Source organism: Scleropages formosus, chromosome 8 (assembly GCF_900964775.1).
Source record: "Scleropages formosus chromosome 8, fSclFor1.1, whole genome shotgun sequence".
In the NCBI taxonomy this organism is placed as follows: Eukaryota; Metazoa; Chordata; class Actinopteri; order Osteoglossiformes; family Osteoglossidae; genus Scleropages; species Scleropages formosus.
Window position 1 is genome coordinate 4,625,265 of NC_041813.1, and position 13,138 is coordinate 4,638,402.

The 13,138-nt window shown below is 39.9% G+C and overlaps 1 protein-coding gene across 1 annotated transcript in view; it reads left to right on the plus strand.

Moving 5' to 3' along the window:
• The window catches only part of fbxo11b (F-box protein 11b), a 28,789-nt gene that overhangs the window by 14,372 nt on the left and 1,279 nt on the right, over positions 1-13,138 (plus strand). Inside the window, exons 2-21 of the mRNA XM_018724967.2 lie at positions 2,390-2,517; positions 3,406-3,487; positions 3,698-3,842; positions 4,069-4,198; positions 5,891-5,974; positions 6,136-6,271; positions 6,359-6,465; positions 6,652-6,763; positions 6,881-6,987; positions 7,575-7,712; positions 8,029-8,246; positions 8,856-9,036; positions 9,262-9,384; positions 9,549-9,634; positions 10,000-10,076; positions 10,657-10,800; positions 11,949-12,059; positions 12,225-12,332; positions 12,569-12,677; positions 12,810-12,908. Of these exons, the coding sequence (XP_018580483.1) occupies positions 2,390-2,517; positions 3,406-3,487; positions 3,698-3,842; positions 4,069-4,198; positions 5,891-5,974; positions 6,136-6,271; positions 6,359-6,465; positions 6,652-6,763; positions 6,881-6,987; positions 7,575-7,712; positions 8,029-8,246; positions 8,856-9,036; positions 9,262-9,384; positions 9,549-9,634; positions 10,000-10,076; positions 10,657-10,800; positions 11,949-12,059; positions 12,225-12,332; positions 12,569-12,677; positions 12,810-12,908 (2,425 nt within the window). The remainder of the gene's footprint in view (positions 1-2,389; positions 2,518-3,405; positions 3,488-3,697; positions 3,843-4,068; positions 4,199-5,890; positions 5,975-6,135; positions 6,272-6,358; positions 6,466-6,651; positions 6,764-6,880; positions 6,988-7,574; positions 7,713-8,028; positions 8,247-8,855; positions 9,037-9,261; positions 9,385-9,548; positions 9,635-9,999; positions 10,077-10,656; positions 10,801-11,948; positions 12,060-12,224; positions 12,333-12,568; positions 12,678-12,809; positions 12,909-13,138) is intronic.

Here is a 13,138-nt window from a genome sequence, read left to right on the forward strand (position 1 = left end):
TTGCTGGTTAGCTACATGTTGCACACATTTTTTTAATGAATGGCTTAAATACAGAAAAAGAAATGCTAGCCAGAGTTCAGGCATTTTGACAGAATTTTATTTACCATGTATTTCAAGGGTAAACACTGTCACTGTAAAGCAAGTTAATAAATAAAAATAATAAATCCATCTTGCCATTTGTTTTCCAGTTAAAATTCAGTGTTGCTCGGTTATGTAAATTCTTTTTCCTACCTGTCAAAAAATGCAGGTGGCTGGTTAGAATTAATAAGAGTAAAAACACAAACTTGTCAAAATTTAAATAGTTTCAGATAAATTTTATCTAAGGGAGTACAAAACAAGTGTGCTTAAAATGTGTGTCAGGTTTACTTGCCTTTACTATGATCACTTCTGCACGGGATATTAGCAATAATGGTACCATCCAGGCAAAACTTAGAAATGGTCTTTGCATTTTTATGTGTTCCTATGAGATACCACTCGGGGGCAACTATTTAGAGTTGCAGCCTTCATTTGGCTGCATGACTCTCAACCCTGAACTTCTTGACTAAAGCATCCAAAGTTCTTCCCATCACAGACCATTCATATGGGTTATTTTTTTTGCTTTTCTTCACATGCGGAATCTCTTGCCATGTTTGTCAAGTTAACTGATTTAACTGGTTGATTTTGTTAATTTCTGTAACAGGTTAATATGGATTGTACAGTGCGTGTTTTAACTGATGACCAGTTATGAGGAAAGGATTTTAATTTTAAGAAAGTGACAAACTTGAGCTTTTCCCTGAATGGCTTTTGTTACTGACATACTTGTTTGTTCTGTAGCTAATGCATAGATAGTTAAGTGTTGCTGTGCCTGTAATGGCACATGGTTAAGGCTTAAGCATCAGGCATACAGATGGACAGCCTGCAGGCAAGACAGGCCCCCTCTTTTCACATGGCCAGTATTTGCATGAGCTGCTGACCTCAGTGCAGAACTTTGTGGGTTTGTCTTTCTGTGTGTGTTTCTATTCTGACATTTCCAAAAAGATTCCTGGAATGCCCTTCTGTGTGGTGTTGCCTGCTGTTTTCCATGGTACAGATTTAGAGTTACCTGGAAAGAGCCAGAAGGTTTACAGTAGTGGATGCAGGTTTACTTCTTCTGTATTCAAATACATAAACAAAGTTCTCAACAATGCATCTGCCCTTTCCAGCATCCATGCCTTTGTGTTGATACAGCTCTGACAGAAATTGGAATTGGATTTACACAAATACATGTATCAGCTGGTGCTGTAATTTATGTGTTTTGTTATGATTGTAAGGGGCTTTTTATCACTGGTTTGGTTTGAAGCAGTAACCTAGAAATGTTCTCTCTGGCAGATCCGAGAAGGAATTTAACCAGCCAGACCGATGTCTTTTTAAAAGACTTGGAACTCTGAAATGCCCTTACAGTAATTTCAAAGGAGCCGCAAAATGATGGATTATGTTTGCAACAGTAGATAATTTTGAATTGCTTAGTCACTAAAGACAAATGAGAACAACATTGAAATGTCAGTTTACAAGAACATTTAAAGGTAATACTGACAGGACAAATACTGACCAAAAAGAATGAGCTCTAGATTGAAATGGCTGGAAAAAAATTCTTGAAAATATTGACTAGAGTGCTTTGCTCACATGGTCTTCGGGCGTACTCTGTCAATACTCTGTGAAACTGAGTTTTTTTTTTTTTTTTTTTAGGTTGCCGTTTTGATTGTCAGATACCTCTTTAAACATCTGCGTTAGTTTAATTTATCCAGAGAATAAATCCATGTACGTGTCTATGATTACGTTTTTTCGATTGTACAGATCAGGCAAACTGAAAGTCAACAAATTTTGACAAACGTTGCTCATGCCTGTGTGATGAATCGGTTCCATTGTCATGCCAGTTCTGTTTTGTCCTTAGTAGCAGATAATAAAAGTACCAGTTATTTAAGGTCAAACACTTTGTAATAAATTCTTTCAATGTTATCTGTCATTACATTGCAGATACTCTTTCTGCAGTCCACTGTTTAATTCACCTATTGCACCTGATATGCAGGAGAAACACAGTACTGCCTTAACATGTATAAAGCAGAACACAGTACTTTGAATAGGAGGTTATGGACATTACATTTTTTTTTTTTTTTTTTTTTTTTTTTTTTTTTTAACTGAACCCAACTTTTGAGTAAATTGAGCAATTTCTGTAGTAAGCTTATACTAATCTGGTTCACATTGTTTGTAAGTTAAGGTCTCAGTGTTTTGTGGGAACGTGACTGGAAGCATGCACAACTTTCTCTGAAGTATCTATATAATGGAAACTAATAACCTCAGTAATTTATATTGGAGGAGCATCTTGCTAATTGTGGAATTTTTTGGTTCTTGTGTATATGTTCCTGTTCTTCAGATGAGGATGTTCCTGCAGATATGGTTGCTGAAGAATCTGGACCAGGAGCACAGAACAGCCCGTATCAACTCCGCAGAAAGTCTCTGTTACCCAAGAGAACCGCGTGTCCAACTAAAACCAGTATGGAGGTAAGCGTGGTAGTGTCTCTGTCTCGTTAAGTGTGTAAATGGCTTCTGTGAAGTAACAGTTTCTAGTCTGGTATAAGAAAGTTATGTAATGTGGAACCATTTGGAATATGAACAGTGCCGGTGTCTGCTTTGTGTTAAAGTATGAGCTTTCCCCACCTTTATGAAATGTTCTGATCTATTCTCCAATACTCCTGTTTTGTACAGAATAGGCTTGGTTGGCAGACAGCTAATACATATGTAGCTGTAATCACGCTATATCCCAGTGTCATGTGTATGGAACATACAATTAACATAAGCTGTCTTTGTCAAGCTGATTTATTTATATATGCAAAAAGTGTAATGAGTATTCAACCTTGTTAGAATCTACTGTCCAAGGCTGTTGGTCTGTATTCCTTCTAGCCCTTTGTAAAATGTATTAAACTTGCATTTATTAAACATAAGTATGATTCATTAGGCTCTGACTTAATCTTTGAAAATTTGCTGAAATATTTATTTTGTTAATTTAAGAGTGACACAGATAATTGTGACCAAAAGTGTATTTAATGTTCTGCTGTAATGGTATGTAACCTTCAGATCCGGCAGCCAGCAGATGCACGGTGACTACCAAAAAGCTATGTAGTTGGTATAATGAGGACTGCGAATGTGCAGCATTCATTTAATGTATTTACATTGCTGGTGAAGTGATCTGAAGAGGGATGACACACGTGGCTCAAACAATGTTTATTGTTCAAACAATTATTAATGTTAATAATTCTTTCAAGAATAAACATTATTAATCTTAATGTAATTAAGATGGTGCTCTGACAGGTATTTGCCTAGTATCTGCATGTCATTTCGGTATGGAGAAATGGAGTAACCTTAAACTTAGTGGCCTCAACTCCCCTCCAGGGTGCCTCCACATCTAGCACGGAAAACTTTGGACACCGTGCCAAACGTGCCAGAGTATCGGGGAAGTCCCAAGACTTGCCAGGTAAATAGGGTTGTCCATGCAACACTTCAGTTTAACACTTATGCTTAACACAGCAGGATTTAAAATGAATTTATAATTACACCAGTACTTCCTGGTCAAGTATACAGTGCAGCAGACATTTTGATGGAAATAATGTTGAGTATTATGGTAATTATCAAAGTTGCCTTTTGATGAAGTACAACCTGTCAGAGAGTTGTGTGTTCCCCACAGCTGCTCCGGCTGAACAGTACCTTCAGGAGAAGCTGCCCGATGAGGTTGTTCTGAAGATCTTCTCCTACCTTCTGGAGCAGGACCTCTGTCGTTCTGCCTGCGTGTGCAAGCGCTTCAGTGAGCTTGCCAATGACCCCATCCTCTGGTGAGAGTGGTGGCCCATATCTGTTGCCCCTTTGCATGTTGGAACTAATCTGGTTTGATTCAGTATCCAGGCACTACTGCATTCTTCTTATCCTTAATCTCCCAAGATTATTTCTCCAAGATTAGGAACCATTGGAGTGACTCGAAGAAGAGAGGGAGAGACTTTTCACATGCTACTATCCATGACCTGACTCTGACCTGAGCGTTGTGGTGTCTGGGTCTTGCAGGAAGAGGCTATACATGGAGGTGTTTGAGTACACACGCCCAATGATGCACCCTGAGCCTGGCAAGTTTTACCAGATCAACCCAGAGGAATATGAGCAGCCAAATCCATGGAAGGAAAGCTTCCAACAGCTGGTATGTCAGTGTGTCTTCAAAAACTGTCATATGGGTTGTTAAAGCCCTTCTGAAAGCTCAGACTTTCTCCAATAAATGCAAACAAACTGACAAAAGGTTTGTTTGCAAGACTGCTCTGTGTTTGGATATGATGGATGTTTTCAATTACTGTTCGGAGTTGGACTAGATTTTTTTTGCAAGATTTGTAACTCAAAAATTTCAGTTGCCACTATGCAAAAAATATCCCAAATGGCTATATTTTGATGCATGGGGCTAGAGGTCTTGTGGATGTACTTGGAGAAAATGCAGTAATTATACCATTGGAAGTCAGAAACACAAAGTCTGCCACTAAGAAAATTGCAAATCTTGCAACAAGAGGTATGTCATAGTGAAATACTGATGATACCAGTAAACGCTCAACTAGTTTTCCAGAATTCGGTGAACTGACTTAACATTGGTGTTGGCTAGTTTTGCTTTTCCTAGGAGCACATTTGTATTTAACATTTATTTTTTTAAATGAAAGCATATACAGACTTTCTTTGATTAAAGACAAGGTTCCTTTTCAAAAATAAGTATTTAGTTGGAAATATCGTTCTTTTTGTGCATATACTGTATCTGAAACATTATTATGAACATTAATTGGTTATTTTGGATTATAAGAACATAGAATTTTAAATCAATGTTTGCATATTTGGGGTGCGGTGGCGCAGTGGGTTGGACCGGGTTATGCTCTCCAGTGGGTCTGGGGTTCAAGTCCCGCTTGGGGTGCCTTGCGACGGACCGGCGTCCCGTCCTGGGTGTGTCCCCCTCCCCCTCCGGCCTTACGCCCTGTGTTGCCGGGTAGGCTCCGGTTCCCCGCGACCCCATCTGGGACAAGCGGTTCTGAAAGTGTGTGTGTGTGTGTGTGTGTGCATGCATATTTCTTGAAACCACATAGCTAATTTTCCATTTGTACAATTTAATGGAGCCATTGAAGAAATGATATTCTGTCCGGTCTCAAATAAATCTTGTACTTGGACATCGCCAATCTCAGCCCACACTAATATATCTTAGATCCTCCAACTGCCTTATATTCATATGTTGTTTATAGATTGATTGGCCATTGAATGGTGTATATAATATTATTTTCAGTTTTATTCTATGGACTCCATTAGCCTTTCAAAGTCTGACCCCCACCCCCCCCACTGAAATATGTCTACAGGAATTTTTGCTTAAGGGAGTTTGGTGTAGGTTTCTTGACTGTCATGTGTGATGACTAAATTGCAGAATTAATTACATGCACATAAAGATTTCAAGAGAATAAGTGATACATAAAATGCCTGTTGTCATTGTAAATGAATGTATGTCAATGTGTAAGTGCATATTTGCACTTTGGTGTTATGTAATACATGTCTAGTTTTTGAGGACTTGATCTGTTGGAGCAGTGTGATCCTTACAGCTTAATAGCACTTTTTCTGAAGACACTTGGTTTTTCATTGGTCAGTGTGGGATAGATTGCAGTGACATCAAGGAACAGCTGACTTATGTAAGAGAGAATATACAAAACATGGAAAATAGAGAAGTCTGCACTGCATGCTGTGCAAATTATGTACTGTGTGAAGTTTTCCGTAGAATAGAATACCTTGGCCCTCGTTGAAGTTGTTTAGCGTGTGAATAACTGTACCAAGTTACTGTCTTGGCCGTTTTATTGGTGATGTATTGATGTATTTGCAGTACAAAGGAGCACACGTTAAGCCTGGCTTTGCCGAACACTTCTACAGTAATCCTGCCAGATATAAAGGAAGAGAAAACATGCTGGTAAGAGCCTTTTTTTCCTCTCTGGGAAAAAGTCAACTTTCCATGATGGTAGTTAATTTTATTTAATGGTGTATTCTTACAATTCTTTCACTTTGAAAGGGATTTTGCTTTGGTCAAATGAATAAAATAAAAACAAATCTTTGTCCCCCTTCACCCCACAGTACTATGATACCATTGAAGATGCTCTAAGTGGGGTTCAGGAAGCCCACTTTGATGGCCTCATTTTTGTCCACACTGCGCACATCTACACAGACGAGTGGATCTACATAGAGTCCCCAATCACGATGATTGGTGCAGGTACATCCGCCCCCAGACTTGTGCCTCCCTGTCAGCTACTTCTATCACCATAGCGGTGAATTAATTCTGTTGTATTATGCCATGCAGCACCAGGGAAAGTTGCAGACAAAGTGATCATTGAGAACACCAGAGATTCCACGTTTGTTTTCATGGAGGGATCTGAGGATGCCTATGTGGGTTACATGACAATAAGGGTATGTTTCCGGGGCTGTTTTCATCCCCCAGTACCTTGTGGGTGACCTTTAAAAGTGCGGTTTTGTGCAATTTGTAAATATTTGTTGTGTCTTGAATCATTGTAAGTGGACAGCCTTACTGTTTATCTTAGATCATGGATGTAGGTAGTAATGGACTGTTTGTTCATGTGTCACCCTCTGTTATAGTTCAACCCTGATGATAAATCAGCGCAGCACCACAATGCTCATCACTGTCTGGAGATCACAGTCAATTGCAGTCCCATCATTGATCACTGTATCATACGCAGCACATGTACAGGTAAACTCCGTGGTACTTTCTGCATGCTGCTTTGTAGGCCGTGTTGGCTTTCTGTCTGAGCCTGATACTGGGTACTGTAGTGCTTGACCCGGTGCATGCTTTGTCTTCTTACTGCAGTGGGCTCTGCAGTCTGTGTTAGTGGTCAGGGAGCCTGTCCGACCATCAAACATTGCAACATCAGCGATTGTGAAAATGTGGGCTTGTACATCACAGATCACGCACAGGTAAACAAGTATTTTACTCTGGTTTTTATTACTCTGTGATAAAAGTAAGAACTGCTTGCTAGACTTGCAGAGATGCATTGTAACTATCGAACGTTACAAATAATAATTTTTTTTATTATTATTAAAAGTGTACTCGCAGTAATGATTAGACAATAAGGCTAAGTGCATAAGAAATACACAAAGTATTTTTTTTAATGGTTTGGACATCCCATGTTTTCTGTCTCTACAGAGAATCTGCTCACTTTTTGTCTGATTTGTCAGATGTTCTTGTTAACTGGTGTCTTTGTGCTCAGAGTGTGCATTTGTTCAGTTTTATGCAACATTTTATATTTTCTTTGTTTATTCATCCCAAGTATCCTTAACTGACTGAACAGAAAGATGAGTAATTACAGAAAGTAATTTAATATCACCGTCAGTATTAACATTTTCCATATATTTTTTTTCTTATGGGGAAAATCATTCCCACTATATTTTGTTTCATTCTATATAGAACTGTTTTGGTTAGCATTGTAGAGTGAGGACCATCTGTACAGTATATATGCCCAGGTAAATCTATTCGTGGCTCAGTTATTCTTGTTTTCCCCCAGGGCATATATGAAGACAATGAAATCTCAAACAATGCGTTGGCTGGGATCTGGGTGAAAAACCATGGCAACCCAATCATCAGACGGAACCACATCCACCATGGCAGGGATGTGGGTGTGTTCACCTTTGACCATGGCATGGTAAATACATCTCCCCCAATTTTGGCCTGTTAAGAGTATGTGAAGTATGAGGTCTTGGTGCTCATCTGTTAGATGTCCACTGCATCACCCTATTTGGAGTTCTTTCGTCTGTCTTTTGGCTGAGCAGGTATATTTGCAAAGCCACTCCTGCCCTCTTGTTACATTAGTTGTAGAATCTGAGGCCATGTGATTTGAAGTCATATAAATGTGTGCACATCCATGTCCTCTCTTCTGGCTTTTGAGTGCAAGTACTGTTTTCTGCAGTGGGGATTGGAGGTGTGCATGGATTCATTTGGCTCTCTGTCTCCCCCTGCAGGGCTACTTTGAAAGCTGCAATATCCACAGGAACCGGATAGCAGGCTTTGAGGTGAAAGCATATGCCAACCCCACAGTTGTGCGTTGTGAGATCCACCACGGCCAGACGGGGGGCATCTACGTGCATGAGAAAGGCCGTGGGCAATTCATAGAGAATAAAATATACGCAAACAACTTTGCTGGTGTGTGGATCACATCCAACAGTGACCCCACAATCAGGTATGTGTACTTGTTGTTGTTTGTTTTTTTTTTTTTTTTTTTTTTTTTTAAAAAAAAAAAAAAATCCATAAATGGGTACAAAAATCAGTGTAACAAAAAGGGTCGAGATGATCATGTGGAGTGCTCGAGAGGAGGAGTTTTATTCGAGGGCAGATGTGTCAGCGGACAAAGGGATGGGGGGAAAAGGAAGGCACAGGGAACTGGTGTCTGGAGGGGGTGCTCGGGATGAGGGTTCGGGGTTGGGGATGCATGCAGGCTCGTGCTCTCTGACGCCTCGGCGTCGTCTCTGGCGTCAGTTACTCACGCGCGCTCTCTCTCTCTCACTGGTCCGACCGAGGGAAGAAATAGAGGTCTTGATTAGACTCAGGTGCTGTTGTTCTATCCCGGGCTCCGCCCCCCCCTTCAGCCCACCCTGGCGTGTTACACTCAGATGTTAAGTTGTCTTCAAGGAAATCTTCAAAGAGTTTTGTCATTTGCTGAATTTCCTCAAATGTAAATGCAACCATTGTTTAAATACTGGATTACATCAGCATCTAATGTACAGCTGTGTTTGAGTGATTTTATTTGCTAGAATCTGATTGGATCCTGTTGCTGATTTTCTAAATCTAGGGGTAATGCCATCTTCAATGGTAATCAAGGTGGCGTGTACATATTTGGCGACGGGCGAGGCCTGATAGAAAGCAACGACATATATGGCAATGCTTTAGCAGGGATCCAGATCCGAACAAACAGCTGCCCAATTGTCCGCCACAACAAGATCCACGATGGGCAACACGGGGGCATTTATGTGGTGAGTACGAGTCTTAAACTGTCAATCTTTCTTACATACGTGGAAACGGTCTGTCTTGAAGATCACTCATCTCAAGGTAATGGATTAATGTGATGTTGATGGGAGGATAAGACTCAGCTTCTTATGAACTCCAGACTGAATCTGTTCTAGAAGTTTCTGTTCCCAGGCCAACATTGCCAGGTGACAGATTGCTTTGAAAGTATTTTCTGTATCTGTGTCTCCCAGCACGAAAAGGGGCAAGGGGTGATTGAGGAGAATGAGGTATACAGCAACACCCTTGCAGGGGTGTGGGTGACGACAGGAAGCACGCCGGTACTGCGGAGGAACCGCATCCACAGTGGCAAGCAGGTATGCAGGGCAACTACCTGCACATCTGTCACCTGTTCTTGCTGTCCTTTTCTTGAACAGTTGTACTTATTATGGCAATGGTGATGATTTATTATCAATTAATGAATATTATTATAGATTTATTTATCATTGATGGAAAATAGAGTATGTTTTGGTTGAAACAGGTGGGAGTTTATTTCTATGACAACGGTCATGGAGTACTGGAGGACAATGACATCTACAACCACATGTACTCCGGGGTCCAGATCCGGTGAGTCGTAGATGTAACTCTTGAGATTTGGGGGCAGAATACCTATAACTTTGCACTGATGAGGATGTTCCATACAAGGCCTTCTATTGCTGTGTATGTGCTATTAAATGCTGTTTCTCTGCATATTCCATTTTTCATGTATGTTAAAGCTACAGTTTGTAATTAGACATACACTGGTGTGAAAGTCCCATTTATTGTGCATAGTCATGTGCCGATGAAATGGAAACTCATGTGGGATACATGGGAACACTAATTGTAGTTAACAGCTGCCTTTACTTTGTATTTTTAAAGCCTTGCCCTGCAAAAATGACTCCTTGCTGTATAGCACCATTTCTCATTGCCACTTCTTGTCTCCTTCTGCACAGAACTGGTAGTAACCCTAAGATTAGAAGGAACAAGATCTGGGGCGGCCAAAATGGTGGCATCCTGGTCTATAACTCTGGTATGGAGCTGGAGCTTATTCAGTAGTGATTGTTCATTTGGTGAGACTGAAGCCATGTCCATGTTAATATACACCACAGTCTGTAATCCGTTCGCATACCTGCAGTCTTTCAGGGAGCGTGGCAGCTTGAATGGAATTTGAACATTTAACCAGAGGGAACTGATTCTATTGGTCTTCTTTTTAATAAACCCCCCCCCCCAAGTCTAAGAGTATACATCAAGACCAGCATACACTTAGCTTTTAAATAACACGAAGTAGTCTAAATATCATACATCAAGTCAGGGAATTGATAGTAATCAGAAATGTTTAGGCGTCTCCTCTGGCCTTGCTGACTTATATCTATAATTCAGTGTGAAGGATATTAAAATTTATTTGGGGAAGAGTGAAGAATTGATATGCTGGTAAGCTCCATAGTTGAAGTTTTTATATTTTGAGTGGCAGTCCTTCTCGAAGATTGGGGCTGAGGATCACATTTGCAGTCTTTGTGCTGTGACACATTTTCCAGATTGGTGTCGGTGTATGGTGCCCAGTTATGCAGTCTGGGGTCTTAACTTATTTTCTTTTTGCTCTGCTTCACCAGGCTTGGGCTTCATTGAGGATAATGAAATCTTTGACAATGCCATGGCAGGCGTGTGGATAAAAACGGACAGCAACCCCACACTCCGGAGAAACAAAATCCATGATGGCCGGGACGGTGGAATCTGCATATTCAATGGGGGTCGAGGTAGGAACTGGATTATAGATCAGGAGATTTAATTCATACTTTTTGTAATGGTCATTATAAATGCTCCATAAAATGCATGAATGAACTGTATCACAAGTTTTGGATCTTCATTTCCTAGTCCAGATCAATACTTTTGGACTGGATCATGTTTATTGGTATTTTCTCGATATGGATGTTGCTTTGACTGATTCTGTTTCTGCCATGACCGTTACAACTTAGGATAAGGTGTGTAGTTATTGGCCTGGGTGAAATAGTTGCTCTCTGTACTCTAAAGGACCTCAAACTTCCTTTGTCTGTTCTGCTCAGTGCAAAATCCGCCATAGTAAAGATTTCTACAGATTTCATTAGCTTCATTGGGGAAAAAAAAGTGGAAATAACCGGTCAGAAAACGACAAGGAGTTGCTTCCCATTTGTCGTTGTTCCAAAACAAGTCCATTTGTCATTTGGTTAAGGTCCAGTATGTGTAGCAGTCTCTCACTATTTCCTGTCCTAAGCTCTGTGTAATTAATTTTCTTGTAGCTTTTCAATTTAGCTTGTAAGGTCAACTATTTAACATGCAAAAATGTGGGTTGCAAGTTTAGAATCAACTTTGCAGTTAATTTATTGTTAATTTTCTTTTTGTGTCTTGTGGGAATAATAATTTTGATATTAATGGAATTTTGTTATTCTGTTACATAATGTTTATCATAGAATACAGCAGCCTTTCTTCAAAATGCTAACAGAATTAGTATTAGGCATTTTCAGCTCTTTTCAGTGTCCCTGTGTCCCCCACCCCCTCCAACTGGGAAGAGAACCTTTTCATTAAACCACACATTTTATTGCAAGGCATTACTTTTAAGTTACTAGCATAATATATTGAGATATACAGACTCTCAATAGGGTTGTTGAAGAACCTGTTGGATGGGGGTGCAAGAGCTAATGATTTTTTTAATCAAAACTTTATTACTTTATATATTAATGAAGGTTAATGCAGCTAATTGCTTGCAGCTGGGACACTGCCTCCTGAGAAAGACATTCCAACCATTTTTTGATGGCAAAAACGCCAACCAACAATAGGTATTAATATAGTCTGCATCCAGTTGTGTACCAGTGCTCCACCTGCTGGTCCTACATGGCAACAACAGCCTAGCCTCCCTGTTTCTCTGTAGGGGTGTTGGAAGAGAACGATATCTTCCGGAATGCCCAGGCAGGTGTCCTCATTAGCACCAACAGCCACCCTATCCTGCGCAAGAACAGAATATTCGATGGATTTGCAGCAGGTGGGTAGAGTGGAGTTAGAGAACACTTGTATAGAAATGCCTTGTGTGTAGTAGTGCATCATGTAATTAAATTTGTGTGCATGCATGTGTAGAATGTTATTTATGAGCACACATTGTAAACTTTCAGTCTGCACTAACGTTCCTTGTTTTCTTTGTGCCTGTCAGGCATAGAGATAACGAATCACGCCACAGCAACTCTAGAAGGCAATCAGATTTTCAACAACCGCTTTGGAGGATTGTTTCTAGCATCTGGAGTCAATGTTACAATGAAAGGTAAAAATTGAAGTGCTGAGCTGTTGTCCCTTACACTGATGTGGAGGAACCAGGTGACTTAGAAATACATCTAGATTCTTGGGGCTTTTGTGTTAAAAGTATTTAGAAACTTTAGATTGAAGACAGCATATTTCTTGGGGGCAGAAGCACATTTTGTCGATTTAATTTTTTTTTTTTTTTTTTTTTTTTTTTTTTTTTTTTTTTTTTGGACATTGTGGTTTTTAAATTATCTTCAGATAACAAAATACTGAACAATCAAGATGCCATTGAAAAAGCAGTGAGCAGAGGTCAGTGCCTCTACAAGATTTCAAGTTACACCAGCTATCCGATGCACGATTTTTACAGGTAATTGTCACCTTTGGTCATCTATTGTGATATGTCTTTGCAGACAAGCAGCATCCTCTTGTATCCTTCATCTGACTTTTTTTTTTTTTTTTTTTTTTTTTTTTGGTCACCGTCGCCATTCCCTTTCTGCAGGTGTCATACATGTAACACAACAGACCGCAATGCCATCTGTGTCAACTGCATCAAGAAGTGCCACCAAGGGCACGATGTGGAGTTTATACGGCATGATAGGTCAGTACAAGACTGCTCTCTTTCTGATGTATTCTAAAGCGGGGCTGTCCAACTTTTTAGTAAACTGGTCAGAGGGCCATAGGCATCCAAATCCTAGTAACAATCTTAATTTTCTAGAATATTTTTTGGTGGTGTCTTAACTATAATGTTGTAATTCAATAAATTTGTAGTGTTTATGGTTCATATGTTGTGTTGTTGAATATGTTAATCTACAGATGTACTTGCAGGGT